The sequence below is a fragment of the Phyllopteryx taeniolatus genome, chromosome 20 (assembly GCF_024500385.1).
Source record: "Phyllopteryx taeniolatus isolate TA_2022b chromosome 20, UOR_Ptae_1.2, whole genome shotgun sequence".
Classification (NCBI taxonomy): Eukaryota; Metazoa; Chordata; class Actinopteri; order Syngnathiformes; family Syngnathidae; genus Phyllopteryx; species Phyllopteryx taeniolatus.
Genome location: NC_084521.1, coordinates 14,374,141 through 14,398,642, shown reverse-complemented (window position 1 = coordinate 14,398,642; position 24,502 = coordinate 14,374,141). Strand labels below are relative to the sequence as shown.

At 41.9% G+C, this 24,502-nt stretch overlaps 1 protein-coding gene across 1 annotated transcript in view; it reads right to left on the bottom strand.

The window, feature by feature from the left end:
• zfhx4 (zinc finger homeobox 4) overlaps positions 1–24,502 on the bottom strand; it is an 88,594-nt gene that overhangs the window by 51,307 nt on the left and 12,785 nt on the right. The window contains exons 2-5 of the mRNA XM_061758250.1: positions 14,126–16,655; positions 12,554–12,766; positions 11,919–12,210; positions 8,353–8,894 (exon numbers count right to left, since the gene is read on the bottom strand). Coding sequence (XP_061614234.1) covers positions 8,353–8,894; positions 11,919–12,210; positions 12,554–12,766; positions 14,126–16,609 — 3,531 coding nt within the window. The 5' untranslated portion in view covers positions 16,610–16,655. The remainder of the gene's footprint in view (positions 1–8,352; positions 8,895–11,918; positions 12,211–12,553; positions 12,767–14,125; positions 16,656–24,502) is intronic.

Here is a 24,502-nt window from a genome sequence, read left to right as displayed (position 1 = left end):
ACTACTATTTGGTGATTACCTAAAGACAGGTGTCTTCTCTCAGGAAAACCCAATTTTGTATCACAAACAAGCTATAGTATTTTCTACCGTTTATTTCACATTAAGTGAGGGAAAGTCGATCATCTCCGCAATGTTATTTTTTGCTAATTTCTCTACCAAAGCTTCAGTCAGTTTTTAATCAGTATAGAAAATGAGCATTTTCCTCCATTCTCCATTCTCCGTGCTCACAAGAGTTATATGGAATTAATATCTCAAACGGTTTGATGGTGATCGCAATTTTTTGGAGGTAAACGTTCTCAGCAAATTACATGGAAAATATCTTGTCATTTTCGCAGTTCGTGCTACACAAGTGTAAGCAATCAACATGAGCCAACTGTCACATGACACAGTCCTTACCCCTAATTTGGAGTTTCCTCAGTTTCACTCAGCCTCACCAGTTAGGCTATAACAATACATGAAAGTTAAGATTCCGTTCAAATCTCGATTTCTGACCCGCTGTTCGATACACAATTACATTTTTTTAAATGAATAAATTCATATGATAAATATATCTTACCAAATATCCATCCATCCATCCATTCACCAGAGACGCAGGTGTGCTAGGGCCTATCACAGCTGACTTGGGGCGAGAGGCGTGGTACACCCTGAACTGGCCGCCAGCCAATCGCAGGGCACAAATAGACAAACAACCATTCACACTCACATTCGGACAATTTAGAGTCATCAATTAACCTACCATGCATGTTTTTGAAATGTGGGAGGAAACCAGAGTACCCGGAGAAAACCCACGCAAGCACGGGGACAACATGCATACTCCACACCGCCGAAGGCGGATTTGAACCCGGCTACTACTATATTAATGCCCTGCGATTGGCTGGCGACCAGTCCAGGGTGTACCCCGCTTTCGCCCCCCCAGAGTCAGCTGGGATAGGCTCCAGCATGCCCGATACCCAAGTGAGGATAAACGATACGGAAAATGGATGGATGGATGGATAATAATAATTATTATTATAATAATTAATTGGCATTTCTGCCATTTCCAAGTTGACCCGGGTTCGTGTCATACGGTACAGCAATTTTCGGTTTCGATACTGTATTGTTCCAGCCTAATTGATTAGGTTTTTCAGTGAAGTAGCACACAGCTAGATATACTGTAAGCAAATGCCTGAGTGCTTTCTGTACTCAGCGTGACATCTTGCTATTCTCTTTCAAAATGGTACCTGATCAGAGGGCCCAACATAAAATCCTCACCATTCTCATCCTCCTTTGCACTTTCTCTACTGAGCTTGCCATTTTGTCGTAGCATCTATACGTTAGCATACCAACAAATAACATTTTAGCATTGCTGAGCTTTTCACTTTCAAAAATAATGTTATTATTCCTGTGGGCTTGTTTAATGTGCAGAAAAGCCACAAATCAACACCCCCCTACCCACCGTCGTCCAACCCACATTAATCCCGAACAAGTAAGTGGGCTTTCTATCAGGTCTATTTCAAAGCATTAGGGATTACTTCACAGAACCTAAGCTGCTTGAACTCACAGGAGGTCAGGAGCATTGTGCTGCTGCTGGGGGGATAGGGGACCAATGGGTAAAGGTGGATGGACTGCAGGACAAGCCGGTTCCTCTTCCCCCTCCTTTCATTGGCCCACCAACACTATTCCTCAATAGTGAGCCTTCCAGCTCTCGTTTGATTCCTGCCTCTCTCTTCCACCATATAATCGAATATCTCCCAGTACTTATCTATTCACTGAGCACCTAATGGTTAAAATCAATTAGAGCTGGAATGCTGAAATGCCAAATGCTGGGCCACATGCTGATAATGACAGAGAGCACGTGTGAGAGCGAGAGAGAGACTTGGGACCGGTCCAAGGGAGGAACAATTACCTCCAAATCGATTGATTATTGATTTGGTAGGGCGTTGAGGAGTATTTCAGCTCAACTTTGTCCAAATCAATATCTTATGGTTTCACAAGAGAAGAAAAGTAGGGGAGAGCCAGGATCTAAATAGCTAAATTGCGAAATAGGATGTCTACTTTAGCGCCACTAATTAACACATACTCGACAAAGATCAGAGATTGTGCATCCTCTTTTATTATCATATTCTTTAGTCAAACACAAAAATGCCCAGCCAACCTTCCTTAAGTTATGAATGTGACAACACTACAGAGGTGGGAACAAGTCATTGCGGTGCAAGACACAAGTCTCAAGTCAAGTCTCAAGTCGAGACATGCAAGTACCGAGTCAAGTCGCAAGTCCTACGATTTGAGTTTTGAGTCCTTTTCGAGTCATTTTACTAACAAACAAAAAAAACAAAAACAAACAAAAAAAAAATATATATATATATATATCCATCCATCCATCCATTTCTGAGCCGCTTCTCCTCACTAGGGTCGCGGGCGTGCTGGAGCCTATCCCAGCTGTCATCGGGCAGGAGGCGGGGTACACCCTGAACTGGTTGCCAGCCAATCGCAGTGTGTGTGTGTATATATATATATATAAACACACACACACACACACACACACACACACACACACACACACACACACAATATATATAGCTATATATATGCCGGCACGGTGACCGACCGGTTAGCACACCTGCCTCACAGTTCTGGGAACCGGGGTTCAAATCCTGCCCCCGCCTGTGTGGAGTTTGCATGTTCTCCCCGTGCCTGCGTGGGGTTTCTCCGGGTTCCTCCCACATCCCAAAAACATGCATGGTTGGTTGATTGAAAACTCTGAATTGCCCGTAGGTGTGAATGTGAGTGAAAATGGTTGTTTGTTCCTATGTGCCCTGCGATTGTCTGGCGACTGGTTCAGAGTGTAGTCCGCCCGAAGTCAGCTGGGATAGGCTCCAGCGCCCCGTGACCCTAACCAGGATAAGCGGTGTTGAAAATGGATGGATGGATGTTTTACTGTTGTTGTTTTTTTAAATGAAACCATCACTTTGGGTCATGTGTCAAAGAATGACCTTTTGCTCAATTCCTCTACAAGAGTGTGCCCAACAGGTCATGAACTGTTGAAATATAATAAGAATTAACTACTACTAATTATGGCTTGGGAGATGTTGAACTAAATTATAATCAGTCAGATCTTTTAACATTATGTTGACACAAATCATTTATTCGACAGTAAAGCAGTGAGGTGCACATACAGTTGTAAATAGAGAAAGCTGGGTCATAAGTCACTGCTGTTCAAGTCCAAGTCGCGCTGCAAGTCTTTTAACATATTGTCAAGTCGAGTCATCAGATTTATGAATCGAGTCTGACTCGAGTCCAAGTCAATTGACTTGAGTCCACACCTCTGCAACGCTAAGCTTGCCTTCTTCAGAAAAACACTGAGGAGTAATAGGGCTCAACTGCCAAAGAGAGCAACTGAATAAAGCTTGGTACAGTCCCCTAACATACTGTATTTTCAAATATCAAAAGCAGTTAAGGGAGCCCATCGGAGTACCAACTAGGTAGCTAAAAGGTGAAGCTAGACAAAACACGTTGTTTTCTATCGTGTCGCTATTTACATGGCTGACACGGTTATTGCTATCCCAACTACACACCTGTAGAAAAAAAAAAAACGCAGATCAGGATGTGCTATTCCAAACTGAGCTGAAATCAAATTGTGGAAATTTGGTTATGAACACAACACTATGCGTGAGTTGCAATTCGGAGTGTCAGCAAAGTCTAGATTGCGCACACCATACACATATAAAGTCATGCACACTAAAGCTCTGCTACCCATCTGGTTGAGGCCTGGAAAGGAGAAACTCTTATTAATATCGTAGAGGATTATTGAGGGATAAAGGCTGCCCACTCAAACACACAAAGCCGCACTGTACACACACACACACACACACACACACATACACACATACGAACAAGCACCTGTATTTACGCTTTAATTAGCCGTCACCCTCCCCCACTTCCCCTAAAGCTCACATATATCCATTGTAACGGCGGCAGGTGAAAGGTGAGACAGGTTGTACCATTTACGAGGCATAGGGATGAAGAGGTGAAAATGAGGGGACAGAAGATGAAGTAGGCTGGCTGACAGGGCTGCATCATGTCAGAAAGTGATGCTCAATTGGTGAGCAATGTGTTTAGAACAGCAAGTATTTGAGTTAATGGGAGGCAAGGATGCAGTGATCAAGCAGACAGCAACTCAAGTGGGAAGACTTCATAATGGAGACCAAGGTTGAACGAGAGACTTAACTGTAGATATAAGTACGCCTCCATGAATATATGCAAAGCTACGCCTCTGTAGGAGCATATGCGAGGGACTGTGTCATAAACGGCGTAATGCATATGAAATAGATCTGTCTCTTTACTATTCCTGAGGACCAACACAATGGGTTTTTATGCAAATCTACAGGAGTCAATCTCCTGTCTATTTCCCTATCACACTGGTCTATATGACAGTCTGATCATTTGGGCTGCATTTATATAGAGAGATATTAGATTTTTAAATGAGAGTAGGAAAGGTTGACCTTCGCTAATAACCAAGACACAGCGTTTGACTTAATGCCACAAATACATAAACCGAGCTATCTGCATTCTAAAGAGATGAGCCGAATACAATATGCATGCATGAAAGGCAAAAAAAAAAAAAAAAAATGAAATAGAAAGAGTTGATGATAATGAGAAAAGAGGTGTCTCTTAACATGCTTCACCAAATGCATTCTCTTGTTTAATTGGCACCTGTTGCTTGCCAAGGGAAATATGTGTAATGAGAAGGCATATCTGCAATTTCTCAAAGCAAGGAAAAATAAAAAATGAGTGTTAGAAGCAAACATACATTGAAACATCCATTTATCGGAGTGTACTCAAGCTCGACATCCTCTGCCCTCTCTTTTCCCTTCGCCCATAAAAACGTTGAGCTTTTTATAAAGCGGAGTTCAAAGAAGGACACAGGGGACAAGAAAGACGAGTGGGAAAATAATGAAAAGAAAAACAGAAATATGGAAATGCACACTGGATCCCGGATGTCCATTTCTGCTTGAATAATGACGGAAAACTGGACAGACGGGCAGACAGTGGGACAGACGGTGGAGGGGTAGTGGCGACTCAGGACAGTTGAAGATTTATTCAGACAGCCATCTGAGAAACAGGTGCTATGGCCTATGAGACAGTGTGTCTGTGTTTATGTGTGTGTGTGTGTGTGTGTGTGTGGTCCCTGACCACGCAACATTGACCATGAACATTCTCCCCTCCTAATGACCCAAGGGCACAGCCCTGATCGCAACCTCAAAGCCCAATGGACACACACACACACACATGCAGTGGCTACGAACCGACCCCCCCCCCCCCCTACTTAGCCCTGCAACACTTGTGAATGGCACTGACAGATTTATTCCCGTCTCTTGTGTGTATTAAAGGCCACTGTTTGTTATTACAAATCATAAACGAAACCATACATCATCATATTCAATGCTAAGCTAAACACCAGCTCTGGCCAGCGACAGACAGGCTACGCTATGACGGTGTTTAATGTTCGACTAACCACATATGCTACTGGCACAACATGCGGACACAGACTTGCACTCAACAGCTGTTATAATATTGAATTTAAATCATACGATGTGCAACTCATAATAAGTAATACAAAATTGTAAGAAATTTGCAAACAAAACGTTTCAACCAAGGAACAGCATTTGACCAAATTTTCTTACTCAACGGTGCGGAAAAGTAACAAATAGGATTAATGGGATTAATGTTTTGAACTCCTATTTCCATGCCAGTGTTGTATTGACCAGAATTATGGTGCTCGGAAGATATACAGTAGCTCGGCCTCGCAAAGCTGATGTCACATTCTGCTTTATTATGGACTGCACTACATTTTTTTTTAACCGTGAATTTCTTCAAGGCCGAATTCAAATCCAATCAATTCCAATACAAACAGCAGAATTCCGATTCATTGGTTATTATGCCCATTCACAGTTAGAACATTTCCCATCCTAAGCACCAGCACAGAGTGCCGTTTTTTTTCCAAATGAGGCCTATGACTTTTGACACTTGCTAGTCCCGGGACACCCGTTCACTTCATGTCTATTTGCTGCAAATGTCATTTGTCTCTCTCTTTTTCAAAGTTTGGAAAATAAGACACTTTCAAATTCCCCTTAGAAGTCCTCCATCTCTGCTACAAAGCGGTCATAAAATCTCCTGAATATGCTTTTTGTTTTGTGTCTTCAAATGGTTTCCCATGCCATAAAGATTTTCTGTGTTTCCAAAAAAAAAAAAAACAGATGGTAAAGTCGTCAACACTCGGATCTTTTATGCACCAAGCCAAGCTACCTCCATTCCCATGTGCTTTTCACCTCTGCCAATACATGAAAGAGGAGGTGTTTTTTTTTTTCCTGGTCAAATAAAAGAAATGATTTTTTCCTCTACTCCAGTTCTACCACTCGTTGCCTTCTCTCCCACTTGCTTGGCTTCACTAGCACATGTACCACATGTCCAAGGGTAAAATATTGGGACTTGTGCCAGATGCATTAAAAGCCTCATCTGTGGAACACATTTGTTGAGGCCTGTGGAGGTCGGTGGGTGGGTAGATGAGGTATTGCGGTGCACAGGGTGCGCAGAGCGGGCATTGGGCTGGCCCTCACTTGCCTTGGTTAAAAGACATTGCCTTGCTCTAGTGGAATATATTGGGGGAGAAAAAAATAGAAATGCTTTTACCAAAAGAAAATTCTTCCTGTGTCAACTGTTTGCCCTGTCTGTTTTTCTTCTTCTTTCTTAATCATTTATTGTCCCACTGAGATGACAAACAAAAATTGTCTCAATAAAGCACCACACTCAAACTGGAACTGGATCACAACCACAATGGTGGCACTTCAGCTATGACAATGCTAAATGTTGCCACAAAAATACACCATGACAGGGCTAAAATAATATTTTTTTTGTCCATAATTTCAATTACAGTGGACCGCGTTTTGGGCAAAATCCTACTAAATTCTCACAGAACGTTTTATTATTTAATTCTTATTATGTTGCCAATGGAGCTAACGTATGGCTTAATATATAAACAAATGTCTATATAAAAAAGGTGTACATTTAGTAAGAAGACTAATTTCATGAACATATTGTGTATAAAAACTAATCTAATCCAATTCAATCTAATCTTTAACCTAGCCTCTGCCATACTCAGTGTGTCAATATAGACATGTTTCATAAGAACGCCAACAGACATAATCATTTCGATCCTGGGCACAGTAACTTTGAATTAGTCCCTCATTTCCAAAGAAAGTAAATTCCGAGAAGATTATTATGAAATGTATACATCATCATCACAGTGTTTTACGAGTGACAGGAGTCTACTGTTCCAAAGTGTAATTACTCTTATATGTATTAAATGCTAATGAATTAAAGTTTTAAACTTGCAAGTCTTATTTCATTTGGGTTTCTATTACAATTTTACTGATTGTTTTTACAGCGGCAAAAGAATCAATGTCGTAATGTCTTGGAGGTCAAAGTATCACATTGCACAGTTTGTTGTATATGTATTTGGTTTTCTTTTGCTTTGTTTTGTTTTCCTCTGCTGTCTGCAGCCAGGTTGGCATTGAAAGTGAGAATCTGTTCTCATTTGCCTTACCTAGATAAATAACGGTTAAATCAAGATATAAATAAGGGCTTTAAAAATGTATCAGCTTCCTGTTAAAAGGGAGACATCTGACAAACAAAGAGGAGACACACATCAAATGCACTTATCGTATGCTACTACCAATGCAAATTAATTTATCACGATAACGACATAAAATTCAGTAAAATACATGGGCAAACTCACTAACTGTATGTGTATACTTTTTTTTACCATCTTTAAAAATATATATTAAAAATATATTTCTGGCTTTTAAAAATGAAATATTTAGAGCAATCCCTTTGCTAAACTTTTTTAAAAATGTATTTTCAAGAACCAACACTGTATGTGAGTTCTGACAGAAAACTACTGTGCAAATATGACTGTGTGATGTTTGCACAAAAACAAAGTATTCAGTTATTTCACAATTGTTTGCAGCCCAAAGGTCAGGCTGAAGAATTTGAAATACGTGGGTAATTAACAGCAACACTGATGCCAGCTGATAAAAAGCAGGAAATCTGCCCGTATCTGATTGGAATCATCTAGCATCCAAAAGCCACCTTTTTTCATCTTTGGCATTCCATTCTCATGGGAACTTTTGATGATTGCGAGGGTCTCGGTTAAGATGGCAGTGCAAACTCTTCATAAACAAAAACATGCTGAATCCAAATTTTGCATGAAGTCCCCCCTACATTGTATTGGAATGGGACTGCTTTGATCGCTATATGATATGACGTGAAAAAATACTGCGAACAGATAAGAGCTTTTTTTCTTTTTTTTTTTACCTTGTAAAGCCGTATGGCACCCTCATGCCTCTGGTTGGTGGTATGTAGCCTCAGTTTATCCACGCTGTTGCTGTAGTAGTCACAAGCGTTGCACTTGAGGTGCACAGGGTTGCCAATGGCCACACACTTTAATCTCCACTGGTTGGCCTTGCCTCCCTGCTTGATGTGGGCCACCAGCTGGTGCTTCTGCATGTGCTTGTCCGTCTTGCAGTGCAGCTGAAAGTTGGCCTTGAGCTGCGTGTTGTAGCTGCACAGCTTGCACTGGTAGACGTCGCCGACCACGCAGCGCCACTCCTCCTCCGGCAGCGAGCGCTCCGTGTTGACGTGGGCATTAAGAGCCTCCAGGCTGTCTGTGGAGTAGCAGTTGCACACGGCGCACTGGTAGAGGCGCAGCGAGGGGTCACTAATAGGCGGCGACAGGGAGGAGAGGGAAGGGTCCACTGAGGACATGCCCCCCATTCCACCTGAGGACACCAGCGAGAGGTCGTCAGCCATCAGCTGGCCACTGGCGAGACGCAGTTCCGATGATAGGTCACTGTTCACTACGAAGACAGTGAATGCGAACGTAATATTAACAATAAGATAAAGGTGAAACAAGGAGAATAGTGTAGAACAACAAAAATATAAAAAGAGCGTGAATATTATTGTGCAGAAAGAATTGAGAAAAAGAAAGGGAGGGAGAAAGGAGTCCTCCATGCAGGCCTCTTTTACACAAAAGGATTTGATAAAATAAAGTCTCACAGACGACGAGGGCTCCTTACAAAGTCTGGTCTATAAAAAAGCTCTAATAGGATTGAATCAGGATCAATTACAATCATCCTTTTCAACTTGCTAACTCGCTCATCAGGTAGCTTTAATTACTCCTCTCAGCAGCGGTGGGATAACGTTTTTAAAGCGCTGGGCTTTTCTCTCATCCACACACACACTTTTTTTTTCTTTTGTCCACCCAGACCTGGAAATGAAAAAAAAAATCTGCCACCCATAGCAATGAAACAAATGTTTTGTTCGATACCTTCAATGACCCGTCTATGTATGCTATCAAAGCACATCATGTCTGGTTTCACATAATTTAACACTTTGTTTGGAGCACAAAAACAACTGATTGAAATACAGTATATTAAGGAAATGTATTTCATTCATCGTTGGGTGCATGGTGCATAGCAGTGCACATTTCCAATGACCTTCTCCAGTATTTGAATATAAAACAATCACAGTCGCACCATCAAAACCTAGGTACAGCTGCGCTCACTATAGGGAGCTGGGTGTTATCGGTGTAAATCACTGGAAGTACATCTGCTGGCTGGGCTGTGACCTCAACACTGGCAGAGGGAGTGTGTGTAACACGGCAGGGTCATTGTTAAATCTCCCTCACTCCTACGGGAATCCACTTCCTGCTGTGTGCCAGTGTATGCGTGTTTGTGTGTGCATGTGTGTGTGTGTTCTTTCTGGGGCGTGGAAAGGTGGCGTAGTGTGTATGGTGGCGAGGATTAAGATGATTTAAGAAAATTACAAATGAAAGATTAAGAATAATTCTCGTGTGGCGTCTCATAATCATCTTTTTAATCAGTGAGGGGTCAAACAAAAGGAGATATTGACAGAGAGAAGAGATAGGGGGAAGGAAAAAGAGCTGGAGCTAAAGGGGCACAGTGGGAAAAAAAAGGGATGGGAGTGGTAAAAGAAGGCCAAAGGACTGAGATAAAAATGAAAAGGAAGAAAATAGCAACAGAGATGATACTTGAGACAAAAAAAAAGAATTAAACTGACCAAGATTGAGGGGGAAAAAAATGAAGCGCAAATTTGAGATTAGGATCAGTCAGTTTTTAAATGTGATCACCGATCAGCGAGTTTAAAAAAAACGATAATCGATCACCGATCCGATCACAAGAAGGAGGAATGTGTCTATTTAAATGACCTGTTCATTGACTGTACATACTTGTGTTTGCTCAAAAAATTATATTTACAATAAATAATGTGTCTTTGTTCCTCTATTTATGGGAGTGAGGCATAGTGACAGACAGAATAAATGAATTGTCTTCTATGAGATGGCAGGAAGTACATAGAATAATTAATATATCCACTTTTTGTGAGATTTTTCAATTGTAAAATATGTTCCTTGCCTCCATAAAGGTTGGAAATCACTGCTCTGGTCAGATCGTGTATTTTAATCAGTCAGGTCAAACCAACATTACATGACAGAAATAATGGGTTTTTAAATAACTTTATTGGCCGTCAGATATTTACAGGACTATGCCAAAAGACACGCGACAACGCTAAAAATAAACTAGCTTTTGGATTCAAATATACTGTGCACGATGGCGACGCGGAGTAAATGTATTTTGCGGCGCCGATCAATGACGTCATAGATCGGATCGGTGAATTATGACATTAAAGCCAATCAGCATAAAATGCTAATTATCGGCCGATACCGATAAGGCTGATAAAATCGGTGTAAAGTCTAGTTTTTACATGCATGTTCAAATCCTATGCTGCTATTTTTCTAGTTATGTATGCTATAGTCTGTATCTCTATAGAAGTCTATAATGAAACCCATCCATCCATTTTCTGAGCCGCTTCTCCTCACTAGGGTCGCGGGCGTGGTGGAGCCTATCCCAGCTGTCATCGGGCAGGAGGCGGGGTACACCCTGAACTGGTTGCCAGCCAATCGCAGGGCACATCGAAACAAACAACCATTCGCACTCACAGTCATGCCTACGGGCAATTTAGAGTCTCCAATTAATGCATGTTTTTGGGATGTGGGAGGAAACCGGAGTGCCAGGAGAAAACCCACGCAGGCACGGGGAGAACATGCAAACTCCACACAGGCGGGGACGGGGATTGAACCCCGCACCTCAGAACTGTGAGGCTGGCGCTCTAACCAGTCGGCCACCGTGCCGCCCTATAATGAAACCACACATTTTAAAGATTATCCAATGTAAATGAAGAAATGTCCTCAAGTGATAGCTAACACTTCCTCTAGTTAAATTCCAATTCAATATTGAATATACGTGTTTCACATATTAAAACTTAAGGAAGTTCTTCGAAATATGTAGACATGCAAAATCTAACACCTGGTCATTATTGTAGCACAATATATATTTAATTTAGCACATTAATGATCATAATATTAGTGATCTTGATAATAATAATATAAAAACTATATTGTACTTTTGTTTCATTACGCTTCACTAGCCCTGCGACTGGCTGGAGACCAGTCCAGGCTGTAACCCACCTCCTAAATTCAGTTGAGATATGCTTCATCTTAGCCGCAACCTTTTTGATGACAAGCACTATAGAAAATGCATGTATGTATGGATGGATGGATGAATGGATAGATAACGATCAGTTCTTCCCTCATTGAAGTATTCACTGATTGGATTGGAGAAGTCACATGGTTCTACAGCATTATAGTCAGGCATGTGGTGTCCTTTTTTTCGACTTAAGTGTGGTTTCTTGTTCTATAAGGGGCTTCAAATAGTTTCATAAGATCGATTTAAGATATCACAGGTTATGTATGAAGAAAGGCAAGTTTAAACTGAGTGTTTTATTTGGATTCATGCGTCACTTACCAAGACCAGATCCAAGAGCACTTGCTGTCGCTGCATCAAGCTGGAAGGGGTTGATCATCATCTGGGCGTCTGGGCCACCACCGCCAGGGTTCTCCAGTTTGACACCCGCCAGGCCGATGTTCTGAGCCAGATAATACTGGTACAGCTCTGCCTCAGCTGGTGCCAGGCCTAAATGAAGGCTGTGCTGGATCTGCTTCATGTTCTGCTGTAGCAGCATCATGTTGTGCATGTGTTTCTCACTCGTCATATGGATTCGCAGGTTTCGGGCCACATTGGTCTCATAGTCACAAACCTGGAGGAAAAAAAGAGTTATTTGACATCTTTTAAATGTCCATCCATCCATCCATTTTCTGAGCCGCTTCTCCTCACTAGGGTCGAAGGCGTGCTGGAGCCTGATTACATCAATTCAAACAACATGCAACCACACATGACCACACCATGAGATTTGAATATGTTTTAACCAATATTATATGAAAATATATGAAAAATTATTTTTAAATGTATTGAGTTTTGTGGAAGAAAAACATAAGACAGTAACACAGGGTGAAATAAGTGGCTCATTGTGTCACAAATTGCCATGTTGCTACCGCTGCACTACAATGTCGCTCTGTTGATTTGTATTTTTTTTTTGTTACCTCACATCGCCAAGTCGGTTTCTGTTTGGGCTTAGATGGTGAGGGTGCCCCACAGCTGACACCAAGGCCCGCACTAGCTGCTGGGTTGGCATGGTTGTGGTTGTACTGTGCCTCACTTCCACCATTCTGGAGTGTTTGGACATTGTTTAGATGCTTGTCCGACTGCATATGGATGCTAAGGTTGCCTTTGGTGGTAGTTGAATAGTTGCATACCTAAAATGGAAGATTTGTTATTAGATACAGTATACAGTAATCCTTGTTTATCGTGGGGATTAGGTTCCGGACCACCCCCGGAATAGGTGAAATCCGCATAATTCACCACCACATATTTTAGGGATTATTTACCATAATTTCTCTTGTATAATGTGCAGCCCGAAAGTTGACCTCAAAATTCTGGAAAACCTATGTATAACGCTTTTTACAATCCATTATTTTGCTTCTACCAATATGATCAAAACATTAAGTATTTTTTCAAAGAATTATTCTGAAGTTAAGCACTTTATTTGAACATGTAATACTTTTTTTATTTATTTAAATTCACAGCCTTATTTTTATTTAGTAAATGAACACAATTGTGTTCATATGTTTGATTACCAAGGCACAATTTGTAAGATGGGTACAATTCTTTAAAGAAAACATGAAGGGCTAGGTGAAACACATTTAATTTTCTTTTAATGGGATTCAAATTAAACTGTCAAGCCTTTCAGAAAAGTATTATCATTAAACAAAATATAACCATAAAGAAATGAATGATGGTTATTGTTCAGTCATATTTAAAAAAAAAAATAAAAAAATTCACAAATTATGCCAGGGTATTTAAATTTATGACCACAACTATAGATACAATATATGCAGTCACACGTACCCCTGTCATATTGGAATGAAAGTGTAGGATACACCTTTCTCATAACCTCTAGGTGGCGGTGACATTTTAATGAAAGTTTACAGCTTTTTCATAACCTCTAGACGGCGGCCTACATTTATAAAATGTGAAAGTTTTTTTTATTTCCCCCTATACCAATGTATAATGCGCAGTATTGACTTTTGACAATTTTTCTTTGAGGGGGGGGGGGGGGGCGCATTATACACGAGAAATTACGGTATACATAGTTTAAATCGCATCCCCACACTCTTGATTATCTTCCCCACCTCTACCATACTCATATAAACACTTTTTTTCTCTTAAACACTTTTTAAAATCTTTAACATACAGTAATGCACAGTAATACAGTATATTAAGTACATTTTAATCCTTGTAATATGTGTTTTAATAATTGTTTTCTTTTGTTTTTTTTTACAATTCTCATGTCTTACGCTAGGAAGTGTTTATTTTACCACAAAAAATTATAGGATACAATCAAAATCCCACAAAATATTTGATACAATATGCGCGATACAAGTAAAAATCCACAATTTACTGAATCTGCAATATGTGAACCCTGATATAGCGAGGGAACACTGTAGTGTATGAAAAGTGACATAATTCAGACTACGTGCAATTTATAGGGATTCACCCCTGTATTTATGTCCTTGTCAGATATATAAAAGACAATGATGTAAAATTAGACAGACCTCACAACGGAAAGGCTTGTATCCACAGGTATAGCTTTCCCCTCTGGCTAAACGAGGGTGAGGCTGTCCTGTACGGCAGTAAACACATGATCCTCCGGACTCTGGATGTTTCTCCTTCATATGAGCGTCCAGTGTCTGCTGGTACTTGTAGTGCCAGTTACACTTGGGACATTTAAGCGTCTTGCAGGAGTTCCGCGAATGCATCATAGTCATGTGCCCCCCAAGAGAACGCGAGGATCCCAAGACTGTGTCACACTTTGGGCACTCCACACCACTTCCTGGTGACCCTTCACCTGGACCTGGTGTACCTGGTGTACCTGGGGTACCAGGGGTACTGGGGTTTCCAGTGTGTGGATGAGGAGGTCCAGGACTCTCATCATCCCTCCGCATCAATATCATGTCAAGGGGATGGGAAGATGGTGATGACCCATCCCGTCCCATCAGCGCTTCAGTGGTTGAGTCATTACTGCTCTCCCGTTCTCTGGCAGAAGCCAGGGCAACGGACAGACAAGTTTTTTCCATCTCCAGCTTCTCAGACATAGGCAGGGAGGAAGAGGAGGTGGGTGCAGGACCTTTGTTGTCACTGTTAAACATTAGCACACTGTTGGAAAGAGGGGAAATACTTTGGTTTAAGAGAGGGAAATCTTTGCTACTGGTGCTGTTGGCCCTCTGGCCTTTCATGAGTACACTCATTGCCTGCTCCTCTTCATCCTCTGCCTCAATTTCTTCTCCGCCACCATAGGAGTAACTGTCCTCATCCTGCTCTGGACTTTGTTCTCCCATTGCACCGGGCTCCCGCTTGATGGGTGGGTAGTGGCTCAGGTCCAGCCCATTGGGTTGCAAAGTGCATGTGTCCCTAATGTGGCCCTTACTGTTAAGATTAGAGTTCCGGCCATCCAGGTTGCCACCAGTGGCAGCAGCAGCAGAACTCCCACTGGAGCTTCTATGGGCACCAGCCCCTCCCCCGAGGTTTGGGTTGGTCTCAGCCTTTGGCATGGTTTGGGATCTGGGATTTTGGTCATTGGAGGAGCTGCTGGCACTGCCCTTCAGGAAAGCAAAGCCTGCCTGAAGTGACTCGGCATTCTCCCCACTACTATGGAAAGCATTCCACAAGCCGCGAAGCCCAGTGTCTGGCCCTAGGAAGTTGGCAGGTGTGGGAAAGTGGGATAGCACAGATACAGGGGTTTTTTTTGGTTCCAGAAAGCTTATAAGAGGTTCTTTATCCTTCCCGATGCCCTGTATGATAGCAGAAACACGCTTGTTGCTCAGCAGCTTCTGCTCCTGCTCATTTAGGGTCATACGGTGGTCATGGACAGCATGTGTCACGAAGGACCGGCTATAACCAAATGAGAGCTTGCACAGGAAACACATGAGCACTGGCTTCCGCCGCCCATCGGCCACACAGCCCTCAAATTTGGATAAGTCCACATTGTTGGGGACATCTTTGGACACACATGAGTTTTTGGCTGTACCATCCCCCGTCAGATAGTCTTTGTCATTCCTGTGGCGGAGGTCATAAACACGAAAACTGTGCAACACAGGACTAGCGCCTGCCCTCCCTCCAGTTGAGGTATTTGATATGGAGGGGGGGTCGACCGCCAACGTTTTACCTCCGAAGGATGATGCGATGTGGAAGGAGTTAATGATCTGGGGATAGAAGGACATGGGTGCAGCAGGCTGCTCCAACCGCTCCCCCCCTTGGCTCAGACCACTTTGGCCAGTGGTGGTCTGGGCTTTGGGGAAGGTCTGGGAGGATAGCAGGCCCCTGAAATGGAGAGCCCCAGGGAGCCCTTCCTGGTTGCCACGCTGCTCTTTGGAGTCCTCCACGATGAAGGCAGAGCCATCTGGCTGGTAGATGATCTCACCGCACAGGTTCTCCACATCACTCTCCTCTTCCATCTCGCTGTTTATTTCCCTTCCATCGGCCGCACCCACCCCACGCTCTCCATCATCTTCACTCTCCTCCCCTACCATACCTTCGATCTCGTCAACGTCTTCATGACCTCCGGTGGTAGGCAGTCGGGCGTTGGGGCAGTGGTGCTCCATATATTTTTGTAAACTGGAGAAGGAGCCGGAACATTCGTTGCAAGGGATCTCCTTTGCCGGTGCCACAGGAGACGTGGCAGGGGCAGAACAGTCTGAACCCAAAGCTGCTCCTCCTCCTACTCCTGGTAAAGTCCCGGTAACACTCCCTTTGTTACCGGTTGTAAAGCTTTCTCTCCGACTCTGTTCTGTAACAGAGTCAATGGTTCCACTGACAGAGGTGAGGCCAGCTGTGGACCTCAGTGGGCTGACAGTGGGCTCTCCAAGGCCATTCTTCATCTCTCTGGCTACAGGTGATGTTTGGTTGTTATTAGCATTGTTGCTGTTGGCGACACCGGTCTCCATGGCCACAACGGAGTTGTCCTCAGCAGCAGAGAGCCTCTGACCACCATGTTCCTGCTGCCGTGACGAGACCATAGGGGGAGAGTCACAAGTTGCCATGGTGTCCACTACATAGGGATCTCATCTCATCCAGCCCAGCAGGGACCTGAATTAGAGAGAAAAGAAGGGTGGAAAACATTAGAGGTAAGTGATAAATAATCAGAAAACGTCATTGACATCTGGTTCAAAACTTGAACTGAAATTTATCCAATTAAATGAGCAGCTTCCGTGGAAGGCGCTTTAAAGATGATCATTGTGCAACACTTTTTAAAACATTTAAGGCTTGCAACCCGGATGACTAAAGAACTGGATTAGATTTAGAGGAGCCTTCAGTGAATGAAAGTGAAGTTAAAGTGCTACTTTAGTCTCAGTGTGTTCTTACCAGTAAGGAATAGTTAATTAGATGGCACATATTTAGCCCATTAAGTCCCTTGAGGCATCAGTTTGAGTCTATGTGAACAAGGGAAATAAATTTGATTTACTGATAATTCCTAATTCTTCAAGTATCTTCTTTCATCTTTTATGATAATTATTTTCATGTTTCATGTTAAAAGCAGAAAGGAATGAGGGCATAATTACATAGAATGACATTTTTGTTTGGTGGTGTGCCGTGAGATTTTTCTAAAGTAGAAAGGATGCCTTGGCTCCAAAAAAATGTTTGGAAACTGTTCAAAACCCTGAAGCTTCTTTGTTTCCCTGTGTTTTTATAAGTACCCGACAGTCAATCAATTCTGTAATCACGAAGACATAAAATAAAATTAGACAAAAAACGACGCTGAGTGCTAATTAAAGGAAACTGTTTTCTGCTCAGATAAATGCAACAAATGAGAAACGGTAGTACGTCTTTTTACTTGGTAGAGTACCAGCTCCTCTCAGGTAGCTTGCGTGTAAATGAGCTGACATTAAAAGAAAGCTTTAAAGGGCTATGTTGACCTTCACCCCCCATCCACCTGCTGTTTAATTCTCCCTCGCTTTTGCTACTCTCTCCCTGACTCACAACAAAGCTACAAAGCAATTAGAGGATTAATCCGTACCAATCCAAGGCCAAACAAAGCCAGTGGGAGGGACAGTGAAAGCGTGAGGAATGGAATCAAATGTGTGTGTGATTATGTTTGTGGGTGAGTGCATGTGTATGTGCACACGCTATAATCAAGTCTAATCTGACATATCCAAGAGATGATTCCATGGGGACTAGTGATAGATTAAAAGAGAGAAATTCTGTTTTCGTTCTCTGTGTCTCACTCAGGTACTGTTGTTATATACGCTAGGTAAAATTAAAGGGGGAAAAGGGCCCTCACAAGGAGTATGAATAATTTTAGGTTTTTGGGGGTGAAAGTTCCAGCCTATTAAATAGAAAAATCTATTCATTATTTTTTGTGAACAACTTCAAATTGTGCTTCAGATTTACGATTAAAGACGCTTTCTCACACTGACCCCATAGAACTGCAAATCAAAAAAATAATTTAAAAAAACTTACTATTAAGGCACCCTTGCAATTGTGGAAAAATTAGCAGAAATAAGCTTTACCTTCTAAACAAGCCGCAAGTTGAAACAGGCCATAAATAAGTGTTATGTCACAGGAATGCATGACGTTATCAAGCTGTTTTTTCAATGGTTTGTGTTGCACTCATACCAATGTTCCTCGGGAGGACACTGGTTTCGACAACATACATTAGACTATGATGGGGAAAATAAAAATAATGCATTCAGAGATTACACATTATAAATGTTGCTATGAAACATACATTGTATAAAATCAAGAAAATATGTTTGCTGGACTAAAAACACAAAATGAAATAAATTAATATGAATAGAAAAATAACTTGGATTTATGTAAATGTTATATTTAAAATTGCTCTCATGAAAAATACATTTTTGGGAGCTTTGTTTAAAATGTGACAGCTGAGAAACAGTCAGTTTGACAGCAAAAGGTACATATTGAGATTTACAACTCATTTCAACGCTTATTCGATTGGGGCAACCGAAGTAAGTTACAGCACAGACATAAAATGCATGTATCACATTTAAATGTGGACTTACATCATACGGATAAGCCAATGCGTTTTTTTAAGATTTTGGCAGCCTCCATTGGTAACAGCTGTTTACAGGCGTGCTCACAAAGCAACCATTTTAAAACATCTGCATGTCTAGAATTGTATTACTTGTATCCAGTCTGGCTAATCTATGGCTAGATAAACATATGCAGAATGCTGTGTGTGTAAATATAACACATTATGTGTGTGTGTGTGTGTGTGTGTATTTACACTTATCAGAGTCCCCTCCTTTGCAAAAGAAATCAATAGTTAAAGCCGCAAATAGTGTTTTTTTTTTTTTTTTATATATTAAGCACATCTCCTCGCTTTCACGTGCACAGACATACAGTACAGTACACTCAGGTAATTAAAGTGGCAGATCAGATCCAGTGAGAGGCAAATAATAGGCCAGGAATTTCAGCATTGGACACTGCATGTTCTAATGGGAGAGAGGGGCCCAGAAACTTTTGGGCGTACAGTTTTTGCTCTCTCCCCCCTCATCGCTCAACCCCTTTCCATCCATCTGCCTTTCAGTACTTCCCTGAGACATAGACAGCCAGTCTAAAGCGGGGGATTTCTTCCATTTCTTTTCCCATTTTGTCCAGCTTTTCTCTTCTCTTACTTTTGTCCTTTAATCACGAGAAGTCACAATTGTCAGAATGCTTGTATATTAATGATCAGAGTATTCTAAATATGCAAACATATTTCACAGAAGTTGGCAAATGGATCTGGTATGTGTATGTTATGAGGCCTGTCATAAATCACATTGTGTAACCAGAGCACAAACCAAATAACAAGACAAAAGACAACATTGCATTTCAGGCTCAGACATACTGAGCTCCTGTTGATGTCACAGTCTCCTCCGGCTTTTGTCCTCCTGTCACACTATCATCCATAAGACGCACTACTCTCAGCCTGTTACAAGTGAAACCTAATTGCAGTGCCGCCACACTGTCATCTCTGTTTATGCGGGAATCTGTTTTATGTCCAAATTGCCCATTTAAAACTGGAACCAATATGGTGAATATGATGCTATCCAAACAAAGGTGATTTCTGCAAAATTGCTCAATTGCGTTTTGCCCTCCAAGGATGCATCTTCCCAACATTTCGCGTCTTACTGGTTCATTTGAATCCGCACGAATGATAAGTCAAAGGAGTGGCCATATTCCAATCTTTGAGGTCGCCCAGAAGGTCATCCTTTCTCACCATGTGGCCCCTCAGTCAAGCACCAAATCTTCTATCAAAATGTCAGCCAGCGTTAGCCAAAGACAAAAGGCCGAGGTCGCTGTGAAAGCCTGTGCATCCATCTCCCACTGGCACTGGCATGAATAGGCCAACTCGGGTCTAATTAGGCCTGTTTATTTGTTGCCATGCGTAAGCGCAGGGAACAAAAAAACAAAGTGGATGAAGGAGGAGAATTACCTTCTTCCTTTAACTAAAGGAGACACACATGCATTCAATCATAGAGCCAAGTCTAGTTCTTATCCGCAAAGCTTGAATCGAGGCAACTGGACTGTTCTTGTTTGTTGAATACATGTTACCTTTAAACCAAAAGGCTTCTTCAGTTCTAAATCTTAGGCAGTTCGTTTGTCTTAAAGAGAAAACAGGAGCAAATTAGAAATGGGAATTACATTGTGACCAAATATTTCCGGTTCGCATGCAACCATTGGTTGTTGCCTGAAGGCATGAGAGCAGACACAAGATAGCCTAGTTAGCTGCACATCTTTTACGAGCCAAGCGTCTCTGTCCATGCTGTGTCTTCAAACCAAAAATACACCTATTTAAGATGATGAAGCATGACTCATTCTCTAAGGTAATACAACACATACAAATCTTGTCTGAAGAAACATCCGATGCTGTCCCATCATAGTACCTGTACACAGCAATTCATTTCTGTTCCTAACGGTACAGTCTGAGGCTAATTAGGGTAGCTACATGTATGTTTACAAGCATTTACATTTGAGAGTAATTAGTACCCCCCAAAAAAAACATCTGTAACTTTGAGGGTACCACTGCAGCTGTTTAATGTTTGCTTTTACACTTTACAGTACAGGCTGAGGTTGCCCCTTTCAAGATAGTGCCCAGGGAAACTGAGAAAATCATACTGCATTGAACGCAAAAGTTAGAAAAAGACAAACATTCAATTGGCAACAATCGCGGAGTACAAATGTATTACTTTTAGTTTACTCACTCAGCATGTTGGTCACGGTAAGGAGAGAGTGGAGACTCTGCAGTCAATCACTGCTGTATCCGTCAAAAATGACAAACAAATATGCTCGACCCCTCAACAACCAGAAACGCTTCATGTCACCGCCGCCGCTCCGCAGGCTTTGAACCCTTGTTATCTGCTTTCGCTACTGTAAAAATGTCAATAATCAAGTACCGTGCAGAGGAAAAGGGCCATGAAGTATTTTTGAGTGTGATAAGGCCCAAAAGAAGGGTGAGTTGTCAGAGGGGCTCCTTATTTTCCACCTCGAGCAGGTATGCAGCACCTATCATTTAGCTTGTTGACAGGTAAATTGGCCTGACTGGATGCTCAGGTAACATTACACGAAAGCGCCCTCAGGTCCACACCTGATAAAGTCATTGTTCGTGCAAGACAATACCCGGCTGATGTCGGAAAGAACCCCCAAAACCCCACACCCCCAAATAGTTAGTTCAGAATCAGAGGCTCTGTTGACGGATTAAGTCATGGTATCAAACTCAAGGCCTGGGGGCCAAATCCATCCCACCACATCATTTTATGCGGGCAGCAAAAACAAATCATGTGTGTAAATTTACATTATTCTTGCTAAAATCACTACCAAAATGTTAAATCGGCATATGTAATAAATAATAAAGCTGAGAAAAGGCATGTTCGTTACCAAACCCCTTTTTTACAGTAACTTGATCGGCATGGGAGGGATTAACAATAACTGTGTTTAACGTTAAAGGGCGCTGGAATCAAATCCCCATCTTTTGTATTTCACGAGAACCGACTGCGCATGACAAATATTTCACGAGAAAACGTTGATGCGGCCTAAACCGGAAGTTGCGTCATTAAATGAGATGACCAGAGATAAACGAATCAATTTGAATTATCATTTACGGTATACTATTTATCCTACTCATCTGAAAATAAGTATACATATAATTTATAATATTTTCATTCTAATAATTTGTTTCCATTTTCATGATTTTACTTTTGTCCTTTTCAAGGTGACTCAGCAGCAGTGGGGAAGCCCCCTGGCGTCCTCTATTGTCCAGCCGCCACTGAATACTATGATGATGCGATGAAACATTTTATATGGCTTCACAGTCATAACGGCCCTCTGAGGGAAACCATACCAACAATGTGGTCCATGACAAAAATGTGTTTGACACCCTGGCATTCAGAGATCGGAGTCGTGGATGGGCCCGAAAAGCTGACCTGCGGTCGGATTTCAAGAGCCCATTTGTAGACCTAAATTTAACCAAGATAACGGGAAAATACGTGCTTGGTCCACCAGTTCCTCTTTGTAAGCAAAAACCAAAAGACCTATTGTGTTTCCCATCTGGGCCCTGTCAAAGGTATTATGACTGTTGGATGGTGGGTGAACAGATACAAGACAACATTGACTAGATTTAATTTCGTATCCAAATGGGTTTACACAGTCCAGCCTAAATATCTGTATAAAACTCCACAATATTTCAGACTGAACCAAAGCTCAAACATGAAAATAAATAGTCAGACATTGCTTGGTCACAGTCTGCAATTACGGCCCTTGCTAAAGATTTTTTTCAGCATCAAAGGAGAAGCCAATCTACATAGCTAATGCCTCCACTTTTTTCCCCTTTCCGTCCTCCAACTCAAAACAGCAGCGGCTGAGGGTAAAAGGGAGGTGGAATGAAGGGGGTGGAAGTGGGGATTTTTCTTTTGCTGGCAATCTGGAAACACTCTCCAGTTAATTAAGGTTGATTGGAAATGAACCGCACAAACAAAGGGCAGCCTATGCCCCGAATATTATGACTTGCGCACATGTATGCACGCGAGCATGAGGGTGGGGGTGTATCGGGTTGCTTTAGCCACCTCGGGAGCAGAGGAGAAGCTCCCCTCTTTGGACCCTCACCCTGATAACCCCCCCCCCCCCCCCCCCCCCCACACACACACACACACTTGTACCGCCCACAGATTAAGGGAATGCACAGCCCAAAGAATGTGTGACGACCTCCGCTGCCACAGAGGGAAAAAAAACTTTCAGCTCCTGATGCCACAAAAGGCAAGAAGGTAATTAAGTTTGAAAGAATAGAGGCACTACCACAAACAATGCAGCAGTGTCCATGGGGAGGGATTGGAGAGTGTGTTTGAATGAGGGGGCAGAAAATCCATTAACATTCAGCGGCCGAGTGAGCGAGGTGAAAGAGGGCAAAGGGGAAGTAAGGATGGCATTCTCTCTCTCTTTTTGCTCCCCTTGTCTTTTCTCTAATCACAGCAAAATTCATCTGTGCATCCTTTTTTCTCTCTTGTCTTTTAGGCTTCTCTCACATCTGCTTTGGAACCCCCTCTTTCCCTCACAAATCCTTTCCCCTCCCTCGCATCAGCCTTGCGGTGATCCTGTTTTTGCTCTTTTCCTGTTCCTTGCAGTGATATATATATATATTAGGGCCAGACGGATTAACCGGCCGATATTAGCACCTTTCAAATCAGCAAAAGTGTTGTTTTATTTGCCGATTATTTTTTTATTATTTCTTTTTACATATCAACACATTATACCATAAGACAGCGATATTGACATTCAAACAAATATATTTTAAAAAAATCGTCCAATTTTTGACGATTACTTTCTCTCTGTCTCTCTCTCGCTCTATCATAAAATATTATAAAAAGAGAGAGAGAGAGAGTTTAAACTGATCTGATCGGCCTGATCGGTATCCGCCGATAATTAGCATTTTATGCTGATTGGCTTTAATGTCATAATTCGCCGATCCGATCAATAGCGTCATTGATCAACTCCACCAAAGACATTTACGCCGCGTCGCCATCATTTACAGTATATTTGAATTTGAACGCAAGTTTATTTTTAGCCTTTTCGCGTGTCTTTTGACGTAGTACTGTAACTATCTGACAAACATTAAAGTTATTTTTAAAAAAACATGTCGGCGGTGCGGGACAGACAACACGTCTGAGACAGACAACATGTAATGCGTGGATCAGACAACAAGATATATTTGGTCTTTCACGATTGCACTATGTCAGACTATTGCAATAAAATCTTGGATTCCGATACCACCACATACCGTCTTTTACGATCGCTGGGCTTTATCTTGTTAACTCATAATGACATCGCGACGCGTGTATTATAAGAACAAAATGGGGAAAAACGTGTGCTGGTGGTCACCGGTGCCCGGGAGATTACGTTCATTTAAGGCTTGCTTGAGGTATGTTCCCGTATTTTTAATGCGATACGGCTCGCAAGCAGGCAACAAAACATTATGTAGCCTAGCAAGCTAGTGCTAGCACTAACGGTTGTGCGGAAACATCCCGGCGTGATGTTTCGGTGTGTGTGAAGTAATTTAATTATTATTATTTCTGTCATGTTGTAATGTTGGTTTGACTTGACTGATTAGAATACATGACCTGACTAGAGCAGTGATTTCCAACCTTTATGGAACGAAGGCACGTATTTTACAATTGGAAAATCTCTCGGCACACTAACAAATAAAAATGCCACAAAAAGCAGATACAAAGTAATTACTGCATATACCTCCTGCCATCTAATAGAAGAGCATTTGTTTGTTATGTCTGTCACTATGCCTCACTGGCATAAATGGAGGAACAAAGACACATTATTTCTTGTAAATGAATAATTGACACTACGGCACATTGGTTGGGAATCACCGGACTAGAAAATGAATACTTTAAGATACTCAGTACACAGTACACAAGTATATACAGTATTAA